Source organism: Huiozyma naganishii, chromosome 1 (assembly GCF_000348985.1).
Source record: "Huiozyma naganishii CBS 8797 chromosome 1, complete genome".
NCBI lineage: Eukaryota > Fungi > Ascomycota > Saccharomycetes > Saccharomycetales > Saccharomycetaceae > Huiozyma > Huiozyma naganishii.
Window position 1 is genome coordinate 1 of NC_035922.1, and position 25,760 is coordinate 25,760.

The 25,760-nt window shown below is 44.7% G+C and overlaps 14 protein-coding genes across 14 annotated transcripts in view; 8 read left to right on the forward strand and 6 right to left on the reverse strand.

Annotated features, from left to right (window-relative positions):
- Positions 1-1,603: 1,603 nt before the first annotated feature.
- Positions 1,604-2,326, reverse strand: KNAG0A00100 (uncharacterized protein; the record flags this gene model as incomplete). Its single annotated transcript, XM_022606340.1, has 1 exon — positions 1,604-2,326. The coding sequence occupies one exon, from the start codon at positions 2,324-2,326 to the stop codon at positions 1,604-1,606; it is 723 nt and encodes a 240-aa protein (XP_022462048.1).
- Positions 2,327-2,370: 44 nt separating this feature from the next.
- On the reverse strand, positions 2,371-2,847 carry KNAG0A01140 (uncharacterized protein; the record flags this gene model as incomplete). The annotated part of the gene is made up of 1 exon (XM_022607451.1): positions 2,371-2,847. One exon carries the CDS (start codon positions 2,845-2,847, stop codon positions 2,371-2,373), a length of 477 nt encoding a protein of 158 aa, XP_022462049.1.
- A 3,498-nt stretch (positions 2,848-6,345) lies between these two features.
- On the forward strand, positions 6,346-7,041 carry KNAG0A01150 (uncharacterized protein; the record flags this gene model as incomplete). The annotated part of the gene is made up of 1 exon (XM_022608562.1): positions 6,346-7,041. The coding sequence occupies one exon, from the start codon at positions 6,346-6,348 to the stop codon at positions 7,039-7,041; it is 696 nt and encodes a 231-aa protein (XP_022462050.1).
- Positions 7,042-7,228: 187 nt separating this feature from the next.
- RPD3 (histone deacetylase RPD3) lies at positions 7,229-8,530 on the reverse strand (the record flags this gene model as incomplete). The annotated part of the gene is made up of 1 exon (XM_022609673.1): positions 7,229-8,530. One exon carries the CDS (start codon positions 8,528-8,530, stop codon positions 7,229-7,231), a length of 1,302 nt encoding a protein of 433 aa, XP_022462051.1.
- Positions 8,531-8,836: 306 nt separating this feature from the next.
- On the forward strand, positions 8,837-9,547 carry RRP40 (exosome non-catalytic core subunit RRP40; the record flags this gene model as incomplete). Its single annotated transcript, XM_022610784.1, has 1 exon — positions 8,837-9,547. The coding sequence occupies one exon, from the start codon at positions 8,837-8,839 to the stop codon at positions 9,545-9,547; it is 711 nt and encodes a 236-aa protein (XP_022462052.1).
- Positions 9,548-9,764: 217 nt separating this feature from the next.
- Positions 9,765-11,795, forward strand: PPM2 (tRNA methyltransferase PPM2; the record flags this gene model as incomplete). Its single annotated transcript, XM_022611215.1, has 1 exon — positions 9,765-11,795. One exon carries the CDS (start codon positions 9,765-9,767, stop codon positions 11,793-11,795), a length of 2,031 nt encoding a protein of 676 aa, XP_022462053.1.
- Positions 11,796-11,970: 175 nt separating this feature from the next.
- On the forward strand, positions 11,971-13,221 carry LEM3 (Lem3p; the record flags this gene model as incomplete). The annotated part of the gene is made up of 1 exon (XM_022611326.1): positions 11,971-13,221. One exon carries the CDS (start codon positions 11,971-11,973, stop codon positions 13,219-13,221), a length of 1,251 nt encoding a protein of 416 aa, XP_022462054.1.
- A 413-nt stretch (positions 13,222-13,634) lies between these two features.
- Positions 13,635-14,915, forward strand: ARG8 (acetylornithine transaminase; the record flags this gene model as incomplete). The annotated part of the gene is made up of 1 exon (XM_022611437.1): positions 13,635-14,915. The coding sequence occupies one exon, from the start codon at positions 13,635-13,637 to the stop codon at positions 14,913-14,915; it is 1,281 nt and encodes a 426-aa protein (XP_022462055.1).
- A 396-nt stretch (positions 14,916-15,311) lies between these two features.
- CDC33 (translation initiation factor eIF4E) lies at positions 15,312-15,962 on the reverse strand (the record flags this gene model as incomplete). The annotated part of the gene is made up of 1 exon (XM_022611548.1): positions 15,312-15,962. One exon carries the CDS (start codon positions 15,960-15,962, stop codon positions 15,312-15,314), a length of 651 nt encoding a protein of 216 aa, XP_022462056.1.
- A 364-nt stretch (positions 15,963-16,326) lies between these two features.
- Positions 16,327-17,253, forward strand: KNAG0A01220 (alpha/beta hydrolase; the record flags this gene model as incomplete). Its single annotated transcript, XM_022606341.1, has 1 exon — positions 16,327-17,253. One exon carries the CDS (start codon positions 16,327-16,329, stop codon positions 17,251-17,253), a length of 927 nt encoding a protein of 308 aa, XP_022462057.1.
- Positions 17,254-17,340: 87 nt separating this feature from the next.
- On the reverse strand, positions 17,341-21,306 carry RTC1 (Rtc1p; the record flags this gene model as incomplete). Its single annotated transcript, XM_022606452.1, has 1 exon — positions 17,341-21,306. The coding sequence occupies one exon, from the start codon at positions 21,304-21,306 to the stop codon at positions 17,341-17,343; it is 3,966 nt and encodes a 1,321-aa protein (XP_022462058.1).
- Positions 21,307-21,703: 397 nt separating this feature from the next.
- Positions 21,704-23,137, forward strand: BSC6 (Bsc6p; the record flags this gene model as incomplete). The annotated part of the gene is made up of 1 exon (XM_022606563.1): positions 21,704-23,137. One exon carries the CDS (start codon positions 21,704-21,706, stop codon positions 23,135-23,137), a length of 1,434 nt encoding a protein of 477 aa, XP_022462059.1.
- Positions 23,138-23,558: 421 nt separating this feature from the next.
- PFS2 (cleavage polyadenylation factor subunit PFS2) lies at positions 23,559-24,917 on the forward strand (the record flags this gene model as incomplete). Its single annotated transcript, XM_022606674.1, has 1 exon — positions 23,559-24,917. The coding sequence occupies one exon, from the start codon at positions 23,559-23,561 to the stop codon at positions 24,915-24,917; it is 1,359 nt and encodes a 452-aa protein (XP_022462060.1).
- A 137-nt stretch (positions 24,918-25,054) lies between these two features.
- PFK27 (6-phosphofructo-2-kinase) overlaps positions 25,055-25,760 on the reverse strand; it is a gene marked incomplete at both ends in the record, with an annotated part of 1,092 nt that continues 386 nt past the window's right edge. Inside the window, one exon of the mRNA XM_022606785.1 lies at positions 25,055-25,760. This exon is cut by the window's right edge and continues 386 nt beyond it. Coding sequence (XP_022462061.1) covers positions 25,055-25,760 — 706 coding nt within the window.

Sequence of the window (25,760 nt, forward strand, 5' to 3'; positions counted from 1 at the left end):
TCGAGATGCGCTCGCGCTTGGTGGAGCTTTTTCCAGGAAGTTTAGCAGCAACTGCGCGTCACAGGGAGTAAAGATCAAATTGTGCAAGCAGAGTTTCTTCCTGTAGAACCCAACCTCACGGTTGGTGGTGATGGGGATGAAATCGTCGGTGGTGTCAATCTCTATGGCACCCTCGGCCCCGACATAGTACAGGTACTTGTGTTCTTGTGCATGTGGAGATAGCAGGCATGCAATGGCTCTGGTTTCCGAATTATGCCTGGAGCTCACAATTCCCTAACCCGAGTTGCCCTTGAGAACAAAGGTAGCATCACTATATATGTATTCGAGCAATTCCAACGAAGAGCAGGGGACCATAAACAGCGCTGTCTGTCCAACCCACATTTATTGTCTATCTTAATGATGTTTTGTGACTCTGAATGCGTTTCTGCTTGTCGTTCAATTTCAGCATTTATTTTTATCTCGGGGTTGGATCGCTTCGTTGAGATAATCTTCTCGTAGTTTTAGACATTATGTACCTTTTAATGGAGGTGTGCCTGATTTAAAAGTTTACGAGGTTCTACTCGTTCAGCCGTCTGTCATCTGTCAGGGGTGGGAACTTGTAGCGTCTGCCATGCGGAACTGGTATGTCTCTAATACATCGGATATTTCTGTAGGAGGGCAGACGGAAGTCATCAACTAATCTTAAGCTGAATTCATTGACACTGTTCTTAATGTACCTGGCTTACTTCTAGGGTTAAATGTTGGTGATCGTACCCTTTTGGCATTTGTTCGGATGAGAATCACGCATCGTGTCCAACGCTTATATATAATACTGCATCTGTTCTTCGAAGAGCGCAATATAGTTGTAATTGCTAGAGTGGGCTGTGTTTGGATGAGCAGTTATCTCTATTTACATCGTATATGTAGTCGTACGAGTCATTGTTTTTTTTACATAGTTATTCAAGCATATTTCGAAAGGGAGTTCTACGTTTTATCCCCACGCTTCTTTTACCGCTCAGTTCAAATCCAAATATTGTTATCGTTAGAACTCGAGGTGAAGTATTAAAGAGCTGCATAATTGTTTGAAACTTTACATATGCCCGATGACAACCACAGATACATAGCATACTCTGTTCACACGGTTCCTAGTAATAGAGCAGCAAACACAGCAGTCCAAGAGAGGCTAGGTCTGAAAACAAACCCGCTTCCACCGTAGACTGAAACACCTGCCGTAGAAGCAGGCCTGACTGAGACCCCCGAACCGGCAGACACAACCTTGGGTGTTGATGGAATACCGTTTTACGCCCCAGTAGTCGTTGTTGCAGGTGTTGTTCTAGAAGCAGGTATGTTTGTCGCTGGCTTACCGCCGGTTTCTGTATTCCCACTTCCATTTGGATGGGCCGACTGTCCCACGGCATTAGCACCACCACTCAAATGTTGACTGCTATAGGTTGGGTTGTTTGTCAGGGTCCACAGCCCTCTGTACATGTAGAAACAATGGTAGTCGTGTGTAACTCACCCTTCATATTTGCTGGGGTAGAACCAACAGGGAACGTTGGGTGTGTGGTAACAATTTCGTCATTGGTATCGCTGGTGGTGTAGTCACAAACAACCACAGTGGATGTCACTTTGGTGTTCTTGAGGGTACCCGTAGTCGTCTTAAACAGTGCGTCTGTTTGCGATCTGTCGAATGGTTTCCCTGTTTCCGTTTTTGATTTCTCAGTTGGAGTGACTCTTCCAGCTGATGCAGAAACGGTACTGTTACTGTACCCCGATCTGTGTCCCAACTTAGTGGAACTGGAGGTGAAAGAGGTACCACCGACAAGGTCACAGGGTTAGACGATCTAACAGACTCACCATTCGCGGAACTACGAGAAGAACCGGACACTGAAGGTGTACTTGAAACACCCCTGCTGGATGAGTGGCGTCTCGAAGAAGCAACACTGGTACTACTCACCAACGAGGTGCGGAAAGAATGGGACACAGACAAGCTCACACTGGAGGAGATATGGCTAGACGGATTCACACTAATAGAAGTCGAGTAGGTCGTCGAGTACACCGTGCTCCCAAACCCGCAGGTTCCGTTCTTTTCAATTCTTGAGTAGGAGGTGACGTATTCTACAGCGAGTGTGCTTCCCAGTACTTCTGTAGTGGTTTCCGGTTCCGGGACGTGAGAGAAGAGGCCATTGAACACAAAAGCAGAACATGGGCGTTGCGTTCCGGTATCAATAACGGTGGCCTCTTTTTTCACTATGTTGCAAGGGGTAACCAAATTATCCAGGCCCGTTATTATAAGAGTGTTGTGCCCACTTTCGCCAAACCCTTTCCCATCTTTTACAGTTACCATAAAATCGGGGGCTGAAAGTTCCGGAAGAACTATTATTGAACTGCTCAGTCCAAGAACGGAGATATTAAAAGGTCCAAAATCATCAATAAATATGACTGAATCTTGCAAGACGATGCTCTGAGTTTCTGATACAAGTGTAAAACCAAATTTTTTGCCTGAATCGTTCCCGATCCTTGCAAAGTTCCATATATTCGAATCCAATGTTTATCTTCAACAGTCACCGTCGTTAATTCAAATAATGGCGGTTGTCCTTTCATGGTTATCAGTCCATCGTTTACACTCATCATTTGAAACTGTAAAGGTTTGGAGTTATCCGTGCTTTCAAGGGTTATTTTGCCCTTATTCATAAAACTTTGCAAAGAGGAGGTGGTATATAGTACCCGATTTTTAGTACCCTTCATGTTTCTCAGGTATATGTGCCCTGAGTTAAGAATTGCTTTAGCGTTTAATAGTAGGCGGGTGGTGGAATATATTTCTACCGTACCAGTAATGTTGACTGACGAGTAAGAATAATCGAACATCGACTAAAAGCAATTATCTGATTTGACAACCAAATTACCATGTATGTTAACATCATTCTTGAACCTATAGCATCCGCCCGTCAGGGTTGAAGTTGCGCCCCTCTCAACTGTGATGTCACCGGTATATACTCGATCCCCATACAAAGTAACATCTTCAGTAACAACCATCCAATTGGTTACCGACTGCGCAAAAACTGCGTGCCAGTAGCACTATTTTGATATTCCGAAGCATCTTGGGTGTCTGGTGCGTTGCTCTTACAACATGCGGTGGATCCATTCCACATTCCACTGCTTATTTATGAACTGATCCATGAAACACTACCTCTGTCAGGTTTCCCCCTCATCTGGGATCCCAATTGGGGCTGCTATTTGCTGCTGGGTAAACAGTAGCGATCTCCTCACGTACCTCCCCGCACAGAGATACTACGATTGGAATTTGAATAGGCAAAGGGAACCCCTCTCGTACCTTGACTTAATTTCAATCTTTCCCAAAAGAGGCATGGAGTTTCCTATTTTGGAAGAAAATGTGCAAAAAGATCGCCAGATTCGGGGAAGAGAATAATCAGATGGCGTGTGCTGTCATCGCGTCTGGAAACTGCTTCGTGGAATATACTGAGCACTCCTCATTTGAGCTGGAAGGCTGGATAGTATCTAGCTAATCTACCCTCCTCCGCTCCATTGATTTTTTAAGGAGTGCATAGTTTGATCAACCCTAACGCCTGGTGCATTGTTCAATTGTGAGTCCAGACTTCTGACACATTGGGGTGAAAAGGGGACATTTTCTTACCTGCTATACTACTTCAGCGATGGATGGCAGTATTTAAAATAGGCAGGCTTCCAAAGTAGGACCTTTTCTTTGTATGATGGATTCCAGAGTGCAGAATATGTTCAATAACTTTGAATATAGGGACATAAGGGACAGTATCGTGTTGCATCCAGAGATTTCTGTATACGTTTTGTGACAAGTTTGACTCTAAATAGCCAAACGACCATATCGTTGTTGAAAGAATCTTGGAGTGGTGCCATTAAGGCGTGTAGTTCCCTCAGTGTAGCATACGTGATACCAGTCGATTTACAACTCAGTCCCAAAAAATCAGTTACCTTTTTTGGTAGGGCATTGTGTCAAGGTCCAAAGATAGTTGGCATTTTATTTATAACCCAACTTTCAATTTCTGTTGATTACTGACGAGTAAATTGGTAGTATGTTTTCTGAGGGGAGATTTCCATTAGGAAGAAATGCATTAGGAAATTCGTTTAAGAAGAGGAGGTCAATTAAGATACATTGCACCAGAATGACGAAAAAACCTAGCCCTTACATGAGCTGACGTATACTAAAAATTCAACTGGGAATCATTATCAGTACTCGAAGTTATGGGCTGTAGCGTACACGTTTAAGCTTAAGGATTCATGGTGGTGCTGGACTAGTAATACGGGACAATTAAAACTGTCGCCATCTCATATTCCAAACAGTAACTATAACTCGATAAGCCTCGTTGAAATTGACCTTGCTTATCCGCACAAGGAAGCCAACAGACAGACAAAAATGGAATATTTCGATTCATTTGGCATGACACTCAGACTGAGCTTGGACGTAGTCTAACGAGATTAAGCAATGTATATAATATTGATGACCTTCTATTGAAATCGTTGTGCTGGAACCAGAGGCGGCAAAGTTTTTTGGTGTTGGTCCTTCGTTGAAGTCATAGACCTGTGGGTTGTCTTTTCTTAAACCAATGATTACGTGAGACCGTAAGTACTTTGAATTATTCTTTCTGTTGCCCCCACGTTTACACAAAGAGTAGCTTAGTAGAGATTCTGACTAGGAATCCACTCTACGCCTTGAACGTCACGGTCATACTTTAAGGAGATTCATTTGCTTTCCATCGGCACGTTAATTTAAACCAGCTGGATCTTTTTTCCGTCTGCTCTTATATAGCATTACTTGCTAACACATATAGTTATGCAATTCCAGACTGCAACTCCTCATATAACCCGGGCTTTATATTTTAAAAAAGCAAAAAAGAACAGAGGAAGAAATGATTCACTTTGCATCTGGATGTGATTAATTCTTTAAAACCTATCTGATACTTCCTACCTCAGATAACAATCTACAATCTTACAGGGTAGTTGCTTTTGCGTCCACTGTAGACAGCTGTTGAGGGAAAGTTGAAAATAATAGATTGAAATTATCCCAATGATTGTGTGTTCTGTAACCTCTGGTCTGTTGCCATGAGCTAATTCCTTTGAGCCTACCCGCATTTTCTTCCCTTTCTTCCGAAATATTCCAGCTCTTTTGCGCAAGGACGATGAATGATAAAGTTCCTCTGTATCCTTTAGAGCCTCACACAATGGGCTTTGTCCCTCTAGTAAAAAATACGGTTGGATTCAACACTTACTTGGCGTCGAAGGGGATTGTGTTGTGCAAGGGACTCAGTCATTTTTTGGCGAGCATGTGAGAACAATCGGGGTTGTGTGACGGTGGATGGCCACAGATGCTTTATGGAATAAAGGTTTGTTAATATTCCTCCAATAAAAAAGAGTAGTACTCCTGCTGGTTATGTGCAAGCCCGCTCGGAGAGAAAGTAGCATTTTGTCACGCTGTGCTTATATCCATGCTAAAAAAAAATACCACTGTCAGTGCTTGTTCGCCGAATAGTAAATGACAAAATACTATTTACTCAATTAACTGTTTCTTCAGGGTCTCTTTAGTCCAATAGTCGATAGGAACAACGGCGGAAGGCGATCACAGCGGAAACATCTGCGGTACAGAAAGCTACTTAAATATTATTGGATATTGGAAATCCGACTTCGTACAATGTTACATTGCTTATCGTCATATAGAAGGTAAAAAGGATTCATCGACAGTTTATGTAACTCTCCTATATAATGCGTATACGGGGGAGGAGCTTCCGGCGCTCGGCAGTGACCGTCTGCTGGAAGACCCTGCCACACCTCAAACATGCGTAGTGCAGCATCATTCTTAGCTTCTAGCAAATATAACTAAGCATTTGCACTTCAGCTCGTTAACTCTCGCTCCTCACTGACTTGAAGTGGTAGCCAGGCTAAAAGATGGGCGCACCCGCTGCATTGTATAATTGGCCACGACCTGAAATCAGGTGTTTTCAGAGTTAAGAGTTACACATTAGTTCCTCTCGTTCGTAGTAAAAAGGCTATCCACCACTTGATACCCTAATGTATACCATCTAGAATAAGACACCACTTTTACATTAAAACTTGTCAGGTAGGAACGAGCTGACTTTCTTTTTCAAATTTTGGAACTCGCAAACAAGTGTCAGCTTTAAGATAAGAGGTGTGAGTCGTTTGAACAAAATTTCCAAAAGCTCCTAAAATGAGGGAGTAAAGCCCCTTCACATTTTTGCTAGCTCTAGAGAAAACGCAGGTTATGATGCAACAACTGCTTGTAAACTACTATTTGTTTTCTGCAAAACTGCTGTTCCAGCTATTACGACGGCAAGAGGGGTAGACAAAATAAGAAGGATGAATTTTGAAGTTTTTGTTCATGTTGCCAACTTGAAAGAGGCCGACTATTATTTGCAAAATGTAGTAATCGATTTGTACAAAGATGTCCAGCCTATTTATGTTAACCCATTTGATGATCCGCTGATATGGGAAGGTCATTCTACAATAATCGATGAGATATTGAATACTTTGACACAGGAGAATATCGAGGTAGGTTCTGTGAAAGGGATCATCTGCAGCTTCAGTGGAGGCGGGTTGTATAACGGTATCATGCAGGGTCTTGAAAAGTATGACTTGGCCTATAATATCCCCGTTGTGGCCGTTGAAACGAAGGGTTGTGATGTTTTAAATCTTTCACTCGCTGCCAATAAGCCGGTACAACTTGACTCCATCACGAGTATTGCGAAATCTTTGGGTAGTTCAGTTGTATCGCAAAAGGTGTTTGATAACGTGATTAAATACCACTCGAAATCGTTGGTTTTAAACGATTCTGATGCTTTGGATACCTGTTTCAAGTACCTTGATGACTTTGGCACAGTTCTGGAACCAGCATGTGGTGCATCCGTTCATACGGCTTATCACTACAATGTCCTAGAAGAAGCACTAGATCAGAAGCTGAGACCTGACGACGTTATCATCATTATTGCTTGCGGTGGCTCGTGTGCGACGTTTCAAGATCTGGAAAGAGCGAAAGTTCAACTAGGCAACAAATGAGAAAATCTACGCAGACATAGGCTGTAATGTGGTACCATTTTTTTCTGTAGTTTCTTTTTACTAAAGCATTCTCCCATGTAATCAAACTGCCCGAAAGCGCAGAACTGGCTTGTGGTAACATTTTCGGTATGCAAGGGAAGAAGAAATCCACGGTTTTTGACACATACAAACATTATTACAAACACTATCAGTAAAACTCGTTATCGGGCTCTATTATTTGGTCTCGTGCATACTGCGACCCTCCCTTAGTATCTTTGGCGGTTGCAGTATCCTCTTCCGTATCGCCATGGTTTTCTGGGTCTCTCGGTACATGGTTGAGCTGTACACTTGGTGCATATTTTGTATTTTCCAAGTTTTTGTAGATGGACGATAAGATATGGTCCAAGTACTCAGGGGTGTTGACGTTGAACATGTTTGAGGGTCTGACGTCCAGTTTGTAGTCTGGTCCATAATATTCGTAGTAGTCGTTGTACGGTAACTCCGCATCCAAGACGACATTATTGAGAAGTCCTGTCTCAAAGCACCAAGTTCTTGCGACATTCCGCATGGTGTAACCGCCACCCCCGACAACCATCATGGGGATGTTGAACGACTTGACGTAGTTAACGCAGCTTGCGTGGCCTTGCATGGACAAGTTAAAGCAACCGAGACGGTCTCCCGACAGAGAGTCCCCCCCGCATTGCAGGACTACAGCAGAGGGCTGGTACCATTCCATGATTTTCCCCACGACGGGTTCGAATACCGACCTATACGTAGCGTCGTCAATACCGTCTCTTAGAGGAACATTTACGGCGTAGTTTTGACCCTTGCCAACACCAATATCTCTGAGCTCACCGGTACCCGGGAAGAATTCACCATATTTGTGGAACGAACAGGTCATGACTCTGTCAGTGGTGTAAAATGCCTCCTCGACCCCGTCTCCGTGATGAACATCGATGTCAATGTACAGTACACGCGGGTGGTACCTCAACAGTTCGATGATACCAAGGACGATATCGTTCAAGTAGCAGAACCCAGAGGCCTCTGATTTCTTGGCGTGATGGAGCCCTCCAGCGTAGTTTATCGCAATATCGCACTTCCCTCTGTTCAACCTCGCGGCGCTCTCCATGGATCCACCCCCAGAGATGGAGCAGTACTCGTACAGCCCGTCAAACACAGGGCAGTCATCCCCCACATTAAACTTGACACTCTCCTTCTTGAACATCTCCAAGTTGTCCGGGGTCACACGCGACAAGAAATCGATGTACTCATCCGTGTGGAACTGGCACATCTCCTGCTTCGTTGCAGGCTTGGCCCGGTATATCTCCATCTTCTTATACAGGCCGTAGTTCATGATCAAGGAGTGTGCCATTCTTATTCGGTGCGGCTTCATTGGGTGGCCCGCGCCGTACGCGTAGTTCCCGACGTCTGCATCGTAGAAGTATGCAACCCTCTTCTTCTCGTTGGGTCTGACCGTAATCGGATCAAACGGCTTGTTCTCATAAACCATATCGACTGCACACAAGCTGGTCCCTGCTGTTCTCCACCACCACCATTCCCTCTTGTCGCCTCAATCGAACACAGTGAACAATTTCAAGTTCCTAATTTATTTCTCGAACTTCGAGAAACAACTTCAAAGTGGAAAATTTTTTGTATAGGAACCATACTTGACAGTGTGCGCTGTTTGTTGTGCACACCAGACGAGATTGATCCGGGAACAAGTATCATATACTGGATCAGTGTGTATATTTTGTTGTGTTTGCTCACTCTTTCTTTCCCCTCACTCTCTATCCATCTCTCCATTTTTCTCTAGACAATGTCGGAATTAGTGCTGCCCGGGGACTCCCTTGGTATACACGACGGTGTGCCCGTCATCCTGGGACCCGGTGTTTCATGCGATCCAATGACTCAGGAGGTTATTCCAGTGAACGCAGGGGTCCGCCATTACATTGAGAAGAAGAATACTGTTTATGTGGATTATAATGCCAAAAGGTACATCCCAGCTGTGGGGGACCTTGTCATCGGCACCATCGTGAGCACGTTTGCTGACAGTTACAAAGTGTCCCTGTCCGATTTCAGCGCCAGCGTGTCCCTCTCCTACATGTCGTTTCCGAACGCTACTAAGAAGAATAGGCCGACTTTGCAAGTAGGGGACTTGGTGTACGCCAGGGTTTTGACTGCCGAGAAAGAACTCGAGGCGGAGATTGAATGCATGGACTCTGTCACGGGTGTACACGCAGGGTTTGGCCTACTTGAGAACGGAATGGTGATATCGGTACCGCTGTCATTTGCACGTACACTGCTCTTCAACGACACTTTCCCGTTGCTCTCGACACTGGCTCAGTCGTGCCAATTCGAGATCGCAATCGGCATTAACGGGAGGATATGGGTCAGCACGGATAAAATTGAGAATACGCTCGCTTGTTACCGATCTTTGAATTTATGCGCCAAAACTAACGACTCTTCTAAATTCAAGCAGATAATAAAAGAACAGTTCAAGTTGGCTGCCAACGTAATCGAGGAATGAGAATCGATCATTGGCAAGTCTTGCATGGAGGACCGCAAACGGAGAGCGGTATGTATTTTACATAACGGCACCGAGGTGGGAATTGGGTCCCACGGTGACAAGTTACAGTGTGTATATTACGTTTTTTTCTTATAAGTTAGACGAATTATAGATTGTAGCGATGCGATGAGCTTGAGCCGTTTCTCGTTGGGTAGGACACGGACAACACGTACCGACAATGTCCAATCCACTCACTAACCCGGTGCTTGTGGTGAGTAAAAAGGAACGAGGCCGCGCGTACGCCGATTTGGCTGTCCAAGGAACAAACAATTCGTCCATTGCGTCGAAGAGGTCTGTAGAGGCTCTTTATCTGCCCAGGCTTGTTCACGGCACAAACAAGGAGTACTTCAAGTACTTTGTTCCAAAAGCGATCAAGAGGTCCCCCTGTATTAACAGAGGGTATTGGCTTAGGTTACACGCCATCCGGTCCAGGCTAAATGTGATCAGATCAGAATTCCCAAACAATAAGCTGCTGATCGTAAACCTTGGATGTGGTTTCGATCCTTTGCCCTTCGAATTTTTGGACTACGGAAATCACAATACGTCGCCATTTCATGAGAAGACGCATTTCTTGGATATCGATTATTCTCATCTATTGAGAAATAAAGTCGAAATCATCTCTAAGACACCAGAGTTGCTCAATATCATTGGCCCAAACGAGTCATCCTTAACCGACTGTTACACTTCTTCCAAATATTGTGCTGTTCCTTGTGACCTAAACAATTCCGCAAGTTATGAACAACTACTAGCAACACAGCCGCTGCTCCAAAACACCGATGTGATCAAAGTTTTCATTGCGGAGGTGTCACTGGCATATATGACCGCGCAGAAGGCAGACCAAATTATATCCATGTCTTCGAGGGTAGAAAAGTCACACTTCTTGCTAATGGAACAGATCATTCCCCAGGGGCCCAGTGATCCGTTTGCAAAGCAGATGCTAAAACATTTCAAAAAGAACGATTCACCTTTGCAGACGGTCAATAAATACCAAACTGTCGACCTTCAATTAGAAAGATTTAAACGAAATGGCTTTCCAAATGTGGATGCCTGTGATTTACTGAGTTTGTGGGATGCCGTGGAAAGCAAATTAAAAGAGGAGATTGAGACTATCCAGCCATTTGACGAGTTGGAAGAATTCCAGCTATTTGCTCACCATTATCTCCTCTTACACGGCTGTAATCACGCCTCGGTGTCACAAATATCTACGACACCATACGACGTCGGTGAGCAAAACTTGGCGGCAGCGAAAGGGTTTGTGATTTCCCCCTATGGCCAGTTGAAGATGTCATTTGGGTCAGCAGTTATAACAAGCGATAAGAGGGTGTTATATTTTGGAGGAAGTACACCGGCAAGAGTCAACCACATACTGGAAATGACAGTACAAGATCTAGACTCCTTCGTTACGAAAAGACAGAAGCCGAATGACCTCCCTGATGCAAGGACATGTCACACGTGGACAAAGTTGGGGAATGGGAAGGTCCTGTTAGTGGGTGGTAGAAATGCGCCCCACCGTCCATACAACGACATATGGATTTATGATACGGAACACAATTTATGGGAACAGAAAACGAGCCTACCATACCCACGTTTTAGACATTGTACCGCACAAGTAGACGAAAATTGTGTGTTGATATATGGGGGTAGCTCTACACTATCGGTTACACCATTCAATATATGTGACGTCAAAAACGGCACAGTGACTGTTCCAGAGGGGTCCGCTGTCTTGAAATGCTTGGCCTCTTCAGCCATGGATCGTCACCCCGCGCTTAACGAATATGTCATACTTGGAGGGTATGACAAAGAATCTGTAAGTGTTTCTGACGAGCTCGTGGTAATCGAATTAGCTACAGATCATGTTATCCGAGTGCTACGGCGGTTCAAAAACCCGTTGTTCCAAAGGTACGGTTCAAAGATGAAATTTATCGACAACAAGCGTGTGGTCATAGTGGGTGGATCATCTCCAAGTTCTGTCTTCAACACCCACAACACAATCGTATTGGTCGATGTCGAGACAGGCCAAATAAAGTCAATCCCTATCCCTGATCACATCTGGCAAGACCACCAGCTGCTGTTTGTTGGGTTTGAGCTGGAATTTCTGCCTGAATCGCGGGAATTGATCGTCATTGGTGGTGGGGCAACATGTTACGGGTTCGGACAAGTCTACAACACCACGCTGCGCATCGAACTCCCCGCACTAGACGCGCTGTGAGCATCGCCTACTATTTAGACACGTTAAATAACTGGACATTCTCGATTCGAAGAAGAAAAAACTTGTAATAATAATTCGATGTCGTGGAGACCTAAAAGGAGGAAAGTTTGAACACGTACCTAAGTGTAACAGGTTGCACAGAGTTTCAAAGCATCGTATAAGTGATCCGGGCAATATGGTTAACTTTGATCTGTCGCAGGTTGGTGCGACGTTCAGGAAAAAGGAGAAGGATAAGTATGCTGCCACGCAAGAAACGGAGGATGACGAGTTGGACGCTTCTGAGTTTGAGGACGATGAAGTTGTCCCCAAGAAGGTGTCCAATCGGAGACCTAGAGAGGACAACTTTACGCAACAGCGTATTGCTGCCTTCAACCCTGTTATGACACCTAAGACTGTCCTCCCTATCTATCTACTCGTGGCTGCAGTTTTCGTCATTGTTGGTGGCTGTCTGCTGGCGGTCGCATCCCGAGTGGATCAATTTACCATATACTATCAGGACTGTGTCACTGCTGCTCCGAATGGGGACTCGTTTGCCGATATGCCCGAGGATCATTATCTCTTCGAGTTCCACAAGAACAAAACATTTGCAGTAGCTCCGCAATGGCGATTTGTCGACGACGCTGCCGACGATGCGGCAGAGAGAGGCACTTGCCAAATCCGGTTCACGATCCCAAGCGAAATCAAGAAGACCGTTTATATCAACTACATGTTAGAGAATTTTGCTGCTAACCACAGAAGGTACGTCCTTTCGTTTAGCGAGGACCAAATTGTCGGTAAGGCGGCCTCTTACTCCGATATACATGACTCTGCAGGTATTAACTGTAAGCCTCTGGCGAGAAGCGGGGAGAACGGGAAATTGTATTACCCTTGTGGTCTAATCGCGAACGCAATGTTCAACGATACGTTCCCCATGGAACTGACGAACTTGTCGGACAACTCTAAGAACTTCCCGCTGACGAACAAGAATATCAACTGGCACTCGGACAGGTCTCGTTTCAAGAAGACAGATTACCACTACCAGAACATCACGCCGCCACCTTACTGGATGAAACGGTACCCTGACGGGTACAACGAGACCAATGTTCCAAACATCCAAGAATGGGAAGAGTTCCAAAACTGGATGAGACCCGCCGCCTTCCACAAGAACACGAAATTGATTCGCAGAAACGACAACGACACGTTGGAGGCTGGGGAGTACCAGATCGATATTGGATTACACTGGCCCGTGACCGAATTCAAGGGCAAAAAGGGTATATACGTGACGCACGGCTCGCAGATCGGCGGGAAAAATACTTTCCTGGGCGAGGTATACCTGATCGGCGGCTGTATCTGCGTAGCAATGGCTCTCGTGCTGCTGCTCGTCTGGATGGCCAGTGGGCGCAAAGTAGCAGACCCGAGCGCATTATCCTGGAACCAGCCTCGTTAAACACGACCGACGCAGGGTCCCACCCTCACACCCATGTACAGTACCCAACCCCCAATATGTATGCACCCAGCACTCGCACCCTACATCTACAGCTACCACACCCGCACTGGGGGTGTCCCAGTGACACTGAGAGAGGGTCCACCGTGCCATTCGCGCGCACGTGACAGAGCTCGCTATCTGAGTCACTTAACGATCATGTTTTCCCGGAAAATTTTTTCACTGTGCGTCGGTATTTTTTAAATGGCGCAGAACCAGCTAAAGATTACTGCGCTGTATAAAAGGACGGGAAAAAATGTTATCGTTAAGTGCAAGTGATGGCGAACGTGTTTTTGCCTTCTTGAGTCACTGGGTGAGTCGCAAGTGACACAATATATCCTCAATTGGGAACTAGTGTGATAGATCCAGGTACGGCGATGTTTAAGAGAAGTTTCAGCCAGGCAGCGGTTGCTAGAAAGCAGCTCAGCAAGGAGTTGTTGGACGATGTGAAGTTCCAAGTGACGACGTACGCGCGTCCCAACGATCTTTGTATCACTAGGGGCGCCAATGCGAAGTTGTACGACGATTTCAGTGGGAAAGAGTTTATCGATTTCACCGCTGGGATCGCCGTCACGGCGTTGGGTCATTCTAACCCTAAAGTAGCAGAGATCTTGGCGCAACAGGCGAGCAAACTGGTTCACTCGTCTAACTTGTACTACACTGCTGAATGTTTGAGATTGAGTGAGAAGATTGTTGAGAACACGAAACGGTTTGGAGGACAACACGATGCCTCTCGTGTTTTCCTTTGTAACTCCGGTACTGAGGCGAACGAAGCCGCGTTGAAGTTTGCTAAGAAGCACGGTATAATACAAGATCACAAAAAGCAAGGGATTGTAGCGTTCCAGAACTCGTTCCATGGGCGTACAATGGGTGCGCTTTCCGTCACATGGAACAGCAAATACAGAACCCCCTTTGGTGATCTGTTGCCCAATGTGACTTTCCTGAATGTGAACGACCAGTTGACTAAGTTACAGGATGTCATCCAGTCCAAGTCCACAGAACTGGCAGGGCTTATTGTGGAGCCTATCCAAGGTGAAGGTGGGGTTTTCCCAATCCCAGTGGAAACACTAGTTGGATTGAAGAAAATATGTGCTGACAACGGTATTGCGGTTATCTATGACGAAATTCAGTGCGGTATGGGCCGTTCCGGTAAACTGTGGGCACATTCTTACCTCCCAAAGGAGGCGCATCCGGATATTTTCACCATTGCGAAGGCCCTAGGTAACGGGTTTCCAATTGCTGCCACCGTGGTTAACGAAAAGATCAATAACGCACTACAAGTCGGTGACCACGGTACTACGTACGGGGGGAACCCATTGGGGTGTGCCGTCAGCAACTACGTCCTGGATACCATATGCCAGGACTCCTTCTTGGAAGAGGTGAACAAGAAGTCTGAAATTCTAGTGAACCGTTTGCAAAAGATTCAAAAAAGATTCCCAGATCACATCAGAGAGGTTAGAGGGAAAGGTTTGATGATTGGTGCCGATTTCACCGAGGCTCCTGGTGCCGTCGTTGCAAAGGCAAGAGACCTGGGCTTGTTGGTCATCACCGCGGGCAAGACGACTGTCAGGTTTGTCCCTGCTTTGACAATTGAAGACAAGGTTTTGGAGCAAGGTCTAGACGTTTTCGAAAAAGCTGTCGAGTCAGTATTCGCATAAGAGACCAGGGTATGTTTTTCTCTGAAGATATATAAATCATGTATAATAATGCGTAACACAAACATTAACGATGCAGAACTATAAATTTAAAACGCCACCAAAAGCAATGGTTGTTGTTGTTGTAATTGTAGTTGTTTGTTGTTGAGATCTACGATACGTAAATAAGGTGGTGGTGAATGAAGAAAACATACATAAAGATGCTTGATAGCTAATATAATCTGGTACCAGGGGAAAAAACCGATTGACTTTATTACATTCAATACTCTTCATTTGTCTTTAAACGCGGGTCCTTCAGCATTTCTCTGTTCCTTCTTTGGATAAGCGGTGTTGCAAATATTCTTTTGTAGTTTGAATTAGGGTGTGATCTTTTTTCCCTATAGGTTTTCAAGATCTATCTTACAAAATAATCGAAGGATGGGCATGTCTGTCGTTGGCAGTCGAATGAGGGTAGAATTCCAAGAACCCTTCTTCTTCTATTTTCAAAACCTGTTTGAACTTGGCACCGATCTTGGTCAATGGTTCCTTCGATTCAGACTTGGTCCATAGGGCAAACTTGTTACCACCTTTTCTGACGCTCAGCACAACACCGTTGATCTCTGATTCCTCCTCGTCTATGGTTTCGCCGATCACGGCTAGCAAAGTCCGGAGCCACAACTCGTCCATGTCTGCACCTCTCCCCTTCAACTGGAAGGACCACTTCCCACCTTTCGAATTGGCCTCGTCTTCCCATTCCGGTCTGATATCGTTTCTGAAGACGTGGTAGTCCGACTTCAATGGCAGTTCGTGTGGTTCTGGGATATTTTGAAAGATGGCCCAGAACTCTTCGACGGTGTCAAAAGTGGTCACTGGACGCAGCAGGTCGGACCAGGACTCGGATTTGTCCACAGGGGGCTTTGTGTACCACAGAGTCCACTTGGTATTCAGCGGGTGCTTCACCTCAAAGTCGGCCTCCCCAGAAAGAACGGTCTTGGGCCCAGAGGAAGCAGCCTCGCCTCCATCAACGTTCACAGTCTCTTCAAACTTCTTGGTAACTTCTTCAACAGACATTATAGCTTCTCTAGATATCCCTTTCTGCCGTTTTTTCCAAAACAAACAAAGCGCGTATCAAGAAAGTAAAAGGCCCTCTCTGTACGTACCTCGAATCCTCTGTGTCCGTCTCATCTTCTGTGTGTGTGTCTTAAATTCAAGTTTCAAATTTTTACCGCAAAAAAAAAAGAAAGAAAATTTTTTTTTTTCGAAAAGAGTTTGTCATTTTTTACGGCATTTTTTAATTGGAAGCCCTAACTTTATTTTTTGATTAGGGTTTGTGTAAAGCCCTAAGTTTAGGTGATTAGGGCTTCAAAATTTTTCTTTCCCCACGTAACCGGCATGGGTCTTAACATAAGGCAATGTGGAACTCCAGTACCTCGTGATGACTAGTTCACAAAGAAGCATCGCAGACAGCAACTTCATATCCAACCTCAGCATACAAACATTACGGATTCGGATGTTTGTGTTTGAAGGGGTGGCGGCGCTGACGTCGGCCTCCGTTGCTGCACTGTACTTTTGCCAGAATAAGCTGCTATACCCGTCCTGGGCACAAGGTGCGCGGAACCACATTGAGACGCCCGCATCGAGAGATCTACCTTACAGCCACGTTCTGCTGACTTCAGAGGAAGGTATTGAAATTGAGGGATACGATATCAGGAACACGGACGAGGACTCGACTTCCACATGTCTGATACTGTGCCCCAACGCCGGTAACATTGGCTACTTCATCCCAATCATGGAGACTTTTTACAAAGAGATGGGGATGAGCGTGTTCATATTTTCCTATAGAGGCTACGGTAAGTCGTCCGGATCCCCGACAGAGGAGGGGATCAAACGGGACAGCGACTGCGTTATCGACTATATAACCAAGGATCCCTTCCACAGTAAGAAAAATTTGGTCCTGTACGGTAGGTCACTAGGTGGTGCTGTCGCTATATACATTGCGGCGAAATACCCAGAATTGGTGTCAGCAGTGATACTGGAGAACACTTTCCTCAACGTCAGGAAAGTAATACCTTATTTTTTACCGTACCTGAAATACGTCGCCAATTTCTGTCGCGACATGTGGGACTCTGAAACAGAAATTGAGCATACTTCGCACACGACACCGTTCTTGTTTTTAAGCGGATCTAGAGACCAAATAGTTGACCCAGCACATATGAAGAAATTGAGAGATCTCTGCCCCAGTAGAGACAAAGAGTTCCATGAGTTCCCAAACGGTTTCCATAACGACACCATATCTGAGGAAGGCTATTGGGATACTGTGAAACGGTTTCTATACGAGAGAGATCTCATATCAAAGAGCTGACATCTTTGTAAACAAAAATAATACATTCTGCATATTCTACCCGAGAACCGCTGTTAGTGTGATACTAAATAGAGTACATACTGTCATTTAAGTAAAGTTCAACTTGATATTACACCCGCCGGGACAAGTGTCCGCATTCTCAGTTATGAACCATTCCCTCAGGCATGCAAAATGGCCCTCGTGACCACACGACAATAATCCCATGGTCAGACCCTTCATCGGTTTTTCACAGTACACGCACAGTGTGGTCGGTTTCTTACACGAATCACAGTACCAGTACCCAAACTTCCTCATCGGATCATTCTCACCATTGGCTTCCATGTTGTGTTTCTCCTTTGTAAATCTTTCCTTAGATGGTTCGTTCATTATCAGACCATGGCATCTGTCGCAATATATTTGAATAGAAGATTGTCCTGATTCGCTTCCTAGTATGTCCTCCCAAGAACAATGTTTCAAAAGAAAGGACGCCGTTTCAAACGCTTCAAAACGGTGTAACATACTCAAGAACTCAAAAAGACTGTTCTTGACTACCTCTTCAGGAGCAATGTCGTACACATTCTGAAATAGCAACAAAATGGTGATCGAGAGTAAAACGTTTCCTGCCTCCACTGCGTGCTTATAAACTTGACGGATAAGCTTTTTCGTCCCCCAAGGTGCAGATTTCTTTTTAGCGTAAGGTGTCGTTCCAGCATCACTATCAGTTGCGCTAAATGTGTGACGAATAGAGTTTCCCCCGATCGATCCAAAATAGTTGTCGATGGAATTACCCTCGAAAATACGCGGCGAGCTCGCCTGAGAGATGATTTTCTTGAAAAATGGAGTGTGATTCGAGTTATTAGTTGTCGCAAAACTTTGCAATGAGGAGAGTTTGCTGCGTGGACTACCTTGGTTAGGTGGTACCTTTCCAGCTCTGTTGCTGAATTCGTCGCCTGTGTAATCACCACCCGCGTATGATCCAGTCATAAACGTGTCAATAAACGATAGTCTCTTCTTAGTGTTTCTAAGAATTGGGATGCTGTGTGTAGCACCTTCGGAAGAAGAGTAAGGGCTCTGTTTGTCAATATTCGAAACGTCTCCTTCGTCAAGGTGGTCATCTTCCTCAATGGCGCTCTCTCCCGTTATATCTTGTCCTTGTTCAGTCATTGGTTTCGTGGTTTTAGAAATAGGCGACCCCCCTTTCATCGCCGCATGCGTGGGGTTTAAGGCGGGTGACGACACATTAGACTCTAATTCCCTCGGTTGTTTCATATCGCTATATCTAGATTCCACAGACAGGGCGCGCAATGCCTGGGGACGCTCACCAATCATCATCGACTCCACGTCACTTGTGAGTCCTTTATTACTAAACTCAGATGCCGTTGAAATTTTTCTTGGGTTTTCAACATCATACGTGTTCAGATCATGTTGAACAGGTACCTCTCCAGCATGCCTCATTTCAAGAGGTACATCGTCGCTATCATTTTTTGAACATCGATTAAGATCCCATATTAATGAATCCCTTATTAATATCCACACTTTGAAGTTTTGGAGGTCCTCGATATTGGAATAGGTATCTGCATTATGACTGGCAGCTTTCATTAATTGAACTAGTATCTTCACTTTATCCTTCGGGCTTGGATGTGGCTTATGTAATGCTTCGTATAGTTTGCTCCTCTCGCCCTCTTTGATACCTTTGTCCTTCTTTGTGGTGTCCCAGTTTTCTCCGATGTTGGCTCTGTTTGTGATGTCAGCTGCATCGTCTATCTTGTGGGCTTTAGCAGTTATCTTAGTTGATGAGCTCCGTGTGCGGTTGCTTTTACTGTTGCTGCTATCTGTTGATGCATCGACTTCAGAAACCTCCTCCTTTTTATTCTGGTCTTTATTGACTAAGGCTGCCCAAGTCGAGTTTTCAGAGAATCCAAATTTCTTCATTAAATTTTTCTCTTCTTGATCATCTTCAATAATACTGTCCTGTTGTTTAGAAGGCTTAAAGCTCGTTTCTTCCACGTCAAGATTCAATGAAAATTGCAATTCCCGGACAAGATATTTGAATACGTCAACTGGTAGGTCCTTTAGCATGGCACCGTTTGGAATACCTGACCGATTATTGTATTTCTGTAATTGCGATACCCTCATTCCATTGAGGATGAAAGGCAAATCTAAGGTAATAATTGATGGCGGGTGATACTCACTTCCATCTTCTTCGTGTGTGGACAATGATTCTGCAGATCCATTTGAGGAAAGGTTGAGCATTGGTGAGCCTGCTAAGCTCCTTGAGCTCATGGATGGTCCAGTCTTTGTGATTTGAGGCCGCTCCATGCCGTAGCCTGCCATGTTGGAATGGCTCATCGTCATTTTTCCTAGTATACCTGTCGATAGATTCGAAGAGGTTTTGCTGTGGGCAGATAAACTAATTCGGTCTTTATGGGAGTCAAACGGCGCTCTGGTGGGGTCGTCCACGGCATCATATCCTCCGACGGACTGGTCTATAAATGTAAACCCATCACCGTCAATGTCCCTCCAAGTAGTAACGGCCTTTGTCAGGTTATCCAACACAGTGGGCTCCTCTCTGATATCCCACCCGTTAATTGTGTCGTCCTTGTCAATGTTAAATATCACGTTATTGTTCCACCAAACAAGCCCTAAGGATGGTGCCTTTGTCTGTAAAATGTGCTTCGGGATGTATCTTCTAGCCAGAGAGTAAATTGACACTTGAGCCTCTTCTCCCATAGAAGAGATAGCTATTAATGAGTTATGGATATTTTTATCATACGTTGGTCTGAATTTCAACTTGGTGATTGGAGAGCCAATGTTTATTGTTGTTTCCGGGAAAGAAACTGCGGCGTTCGTGTTGGAGTTGCCACTGAAGTGGCTCTGAAACTGGTGTTGATAGGCAGAATTGGCTTGTAGATTTGTAGCACTTTGCTCCATCCTATCGCCAAAATACCAAAGGCAGCATTTCCCATCTCTACCACCACTTGCGATGTAGTCTTGATGCGGGTGCCAGTTCAAACACAGTCCAGGCCCCGTATGTGCGTTGATCCTTTTCTCTGGCTGATTCGGCTGCCGCATATCGAATTTGAGTAGGGCCCCCGAATCGTGTATGGAAGCAAATTTGTATCCTCCATGGCTTCGCAGATCCGTATAGTTTCTGTCGTTTCCGCTAAAATTGTAGCCCGGCATCCACTTGATATCTCTGATCGAGCCAAACGTTGTATTTATCCTGACATCACACGTGTTGACGATCTTTGTTGGGTTATTCGTGCGAATATCCCAAATTTTTACGCACCCGTCTTGACCCCCGCTAATCAGCAAGTTTGTCTGCATCATGTTGAAGTCAAAACTGTTTACCGATCTTGTGTGCTCAGCAAGCGACGACACCAAAGCGGAATCCGTTTGATTTGCCCTGTTGATATCAAACAACGAAACTGTCGTTGAATTGGTACACACCGCAACGTAGTTCTTATAGTTGTGAAACCCTGTTTTAACATCTGCGATCGTGCTCAGCTTAATTTGTCGGCTGCGTTTGGGTAAGAATGAGGTAGCCGAGATTCGCGAATTCTGGAAGCTGGAGTGTAAAAGATCGTACTGACATTTTAATGATCTATCCTGTGGTGAGAACTTATAATATCCCAAGTGAGCTTTCCCAGCACAAATAAGGGCCGTGGCCTGGGGGTCATGCACAATATCAATACTGGAAATCTCCTTCTTGGATTTGTCATGGTACATCAATCCCGAGGATTTATTTGTTGACATGCTATTCCTGTACGTAGACTGAGCTGGCGCTCTTCCGTGAAATGGTGCAGAACTACTAATCTGTTCTTGGTCATCAACATTTTGCTTGCCCATAGGGATATTACTGTGCATGACATAGCTGCTGGCATAAGAGTGTTTTCCAGAGAGTCGTGGTCTGCCGGGAATATCTGTCGTGTGAATTGGTGAACTGGAGTTGTAATGGTTGATCCTAAACGCAGCGGTTCTCTTCGCATTCATTGCGTTTTCCATTCCAGTATCCGCATTGGAGTAAGAGTGGCTGTGCATTTTCCCATAAGACGGTACAGATCCGTCAGGCATTGCAACGCAGTTGTCTGGTTCACGGAGTTCCCTATCAAATGACTGAAGGACCACCACACCTTATGGATTCCCTACGACCCTCTTCTGCGTAAACAGTTAGTCAATTTCAACAGCACGTCTGCACGCACGACGATAACTGTAATCTACGCTGACCAGATGTACAATCCTCACCGTAACTGTACCCTCTTGCAACAATTCTAAGTGGCCCTCCTCCTGCTCCTCTGCTACTGCCACTTTTACCCGAAGTTTTATCGATACTCTTCTATTTTGGCAGGCAAAACTTAAGAATGGTATCGTAGTGCAAGAAGCGGTATTAGCGGGACAGTTATTGGAACGTTTAGCTGAGCCTCTCTCTCTAGGTGATATATTGAGAGGATTGTTGAGTTTTGCGTTTTAAATGACTCACGATCGCGATACTATTGAACTGGGAGATGTGTCGGTGGACTCGCCGACAGTCTCTACAAATGCGGAAACATCTCTGGGGGACCCTGAAATAACGGTTACGAGTGAGTCGCCAGACACAGCCTTGGTGCGAGATGTTGAATGGAAAGGTGATATTGTCACTGTGTTTCCCTTGGACTACCAAAAGGTACCCATGGTCAAATATCAGATCATATCGTGTCTGATGTTATTCATGGTTTTCGGCTTTAACGATCAGTCTACGGGCGCTTTGCTGCCCACGTTACAAGAGTATTACAATGCGTCTGCCATCAAAGTGTCCAATATATTTTTGGTACAGCTGGCAGGATACACGACAGCATCCTTCTGCAACGAGTTTGTTCATCGGAAGTTCGGCACTAGGGGGGGAATATACCTGTCTGTGCTGCTCTGTACGATTCCGTTCCTTATCCTGGTGTGGAAGCCAAAGCGTCTCGGTGTCTATGTGACATGTTCATTCCCATTGGGACTAGCTATTGGTATTTTGGATGCAACTGGTAACGTTTTAATAGGCAATTTGCTGGTCCATAAGAACGAATGGATGGGGATTCTGCACGCAACATATGGGGTTGCAGCGATGGTAACACCTCCATTTGTCTCATATTTTGTTCAATGGGGGCATTGGTCACTGTTCTTTCTAGTCCCGTTGGTAGTTGCAATTCTGGCATTGTTCTTGAGCATTCCGTCATTTAAGTATGAGACCGCAGTAAAGTACGATTACATCTGTAACAAGGACGAAAATCTCGACGATAGTACCAACAGTGGTAACCGGGAATCATTCATAGAATTAATGAAACAACCACCGATTTTCCTTTACGCTACTTTCTTGTTCTTCTATCTAGGAGCCGAGATCACTACCGGTGCGTGGTTTTTCTCCTTTCTATTGGAAACAAAATTAGACGACAAGATCAAGATGTCATACGTCGCAGCTGCATTCTGGCTGGGACTAACCTTTGGAAGATTTATTCTTGGGTTTGTCACCAAGAGAGCGTTTGTTAACGAATACAGAGCTGCCAAAACATATACTCTGTTGACGTTATTTTTCTACACCATATTTGTCTTTGTTGGGCATATCTCCAGTCATACATTGGGGTACTTTGTGTTGCTGTTTATCACAATCTTTTGCTGTGGCTTCTTCATCGGACCTTTATTTCCCTCTGCCAGTATTGTAGCAATTCAAGTGCTGCCGGCAAGATTGCATGTCACCGGTGTTAGCATTGCAGTGGCATTTGGTGGGTGTGGTGGTGCGGTACTACCGTACCTGGCGGGGGCAGTTATCCATTGGTTGGGAATTAAATGCATGCCGTTCTTAAGTTGGTTATTTGTGACTTTCTTTAGTGTAGTTTGGTTGGCATATCCGCGGTTAATCAAGGGACATGAAGAATTTTTGTAAGGCACCCATCTAGCACGTTCATCTTTAAAAATGACGGTAATACAGTATTCGTATCTGAAAAATTAATCGCAGGTCCTGTGCGACTCTTTGCAGTTTACCCAATAAACGACTTTTTACATAAGAAAGTTCAAACTGTGTTAAGATTAAGGGATTCTGACGCAAGAAATCCGTATCTATACACTTTTTTTGCACCTACAACGGTAGAACTACTGCAATTTATGTATCGTATCACTCGCGATCGACAATGTACATATATATGTACAAGAAGTTCGTCTGTGTCTGTCATGATACACTTCTTGATTCTTTTAGAAAAAAAATATCGGCGTAATTTTTTACTTGTTATAGCAGCAGTTTTCTGTAGGTAGCTGCTGAGAAAACATGGATAGCACCCATCGGTGAACCCCATAATCCCCTTATAGTAATGGAATCTATCAATGGTATGAATTCAGCTGCGCAGAAGAAATACGTATCACATCGGAGGACTGTGGACATAACGTCGTCATATAACAGACTGTACTACTATAGAAAACATGGGCTGCTTGTTCCACCAATACAGCCGGAAGTATCCTACACCGTCAATATCATGCCGCCAGACGTCTATAAAGGTGCTACGCGTGTGGTTAACATGCCTACGAAATTCACGCATTTGAGTTCGAATAAAGTAAAGCACGTAATCCCTACAATTCGTTGGACACCGGAGGGGAGGAGATTGATAGTGGCTACGTATAATGGTGAGTTCTCACTTTGGAACGGTACTTCCTTCAACTTTGAGAGTTTGATGCAAGCACATGACTCGTCGATCACCACAATGCAATACTCGCATATGGGCGACTGGCTTATCAGTGGTGATGCTGACGGTGGAATCAAGATATGGCAGCCGAATTTCAACATGGTCAAGGAATTGGATGGAGCACACACTGAGTGCATCAGAGATGTTGCATTCTCAGCAAACGATTCAAAGTTTGTGAGCTGTTCGGATGATAATATCTTAAAGATTTGGAATTTCACGAACGGTCAGCAGGAACGTGTTTTGACTGGGCATCATTGGGACGTCAAGAGCTGTGACTGGCATCCAACGATGGGACTTATTGCTTCTGCATCCAAAGATAATTTAGTGAAGCTATGGGATCCAAGGACAGGGAACTGTGTTTCGACTATCCTGAAGTTCAAACACACAGTACTGAAAACGAGATTTCAGCCAGGTGGAGGGAACCTGCTACTGGGTATATCTAAGGATAAGTCATGTCGTGTTTTTGATATCAGACAAAATATGACAGAGCTCATGGTTTTCAGGGACGATGTGGATTATATGACTCTTTTGTGGCATCCTATTAACCATTCAACATTTACTGTAGGAAACTATGATGGTTCGATTAAGCATTTCGATGTATTGCAAGATATAACGAAACCAGTTCACGTAATACCGTTTGCGCACGACAAGTGTGTGACTTCGTTATCATACAATCCTGCTGGTAATATTTTGGCAAGTGCCAGTAAGGATAGGACAATCAGGTTCTGGACGAGGGCAAGGCCCGTAGATCCTAATGCATACGATGATCCAACATACAACGATCATAAAATCAACGGGTGGTACCTTGGTATAAATAACAATATCAACGCAGTGAGGGAGAAAACGGAGTTTGGTGCTGCTCCGCCTCTTCAAGATAACGAAACATCAGCATTCGCCACTTCATCTACTTATCAGACCAACTCCATTTCAAATCCATCTGGGCCACCCGTTTCTGCAGGGAGGAAATCGACACTGCCCGGTTTGGGTTGATCATGGCATCCGATACAGGAAGTTATGTTTGTAAAAAGGGTCAAGTCCCACATTTGGGGCAAATTATCATATCATCATAAAAATTATACATATATATATCGTAATATTTCAAGAAAAGTTAAAGTCATTTATAGCAATTAAAGTCCTGTTAGGTCCCTTAGATTCAATTTTTTCAAGTGTTTCAACTTTTTGAAATAAGGCTCGTTAATGACCCCCCGTAAAATATTTAGACGGTTAAGTTGGTCCATTATGGCAGGTGAAATACCCTTTTTCGTTGAGCTGTCTCGATTAGCATTGTTTACCTCGTAGAACTGCTTAACCGCATCGACATAGCTTTTACCGTACAGAGTGTAATAATTGTCGATAAACGCCGCTACAGCTTGGTAAACTGTGATTACGAGTTTGGCGTCCCCCGCCCCTTGTAATTCTATCCTGTTTTTGTTTTCCTTTGTTAATCCGTTATTAACCAAGTTGAAGAATCCAAAATTGTCTGCGGTAAATGTAGTGCAACGTGTACGGTCAAACTCCTTCTCCGTGAAAGGGATGAAGGATTCGTAGTAATGTTCGAGCCTTTTCGCAAAATCCTTCAGGGCCACTGCATACGGTTTGTCTGAGTAGTCCTTGTTGTACGATTTTCTATGGATGTTGTATCTGACCATGTCGGGGTCCGTACACGAGATCTGCAGCACGATCACGGATAATGAGAACCGCGATTCCTTTCGACTGTTGTAGAGTGCAATATCGTCAAAAATGTGGCGTCTTCTCTTGATGGTCGAGTTCGTAGCATCGAAGAGTGCTACATCGCAATGGTCCTCATCGACGCTCTGTAAGAGGTCGACCATG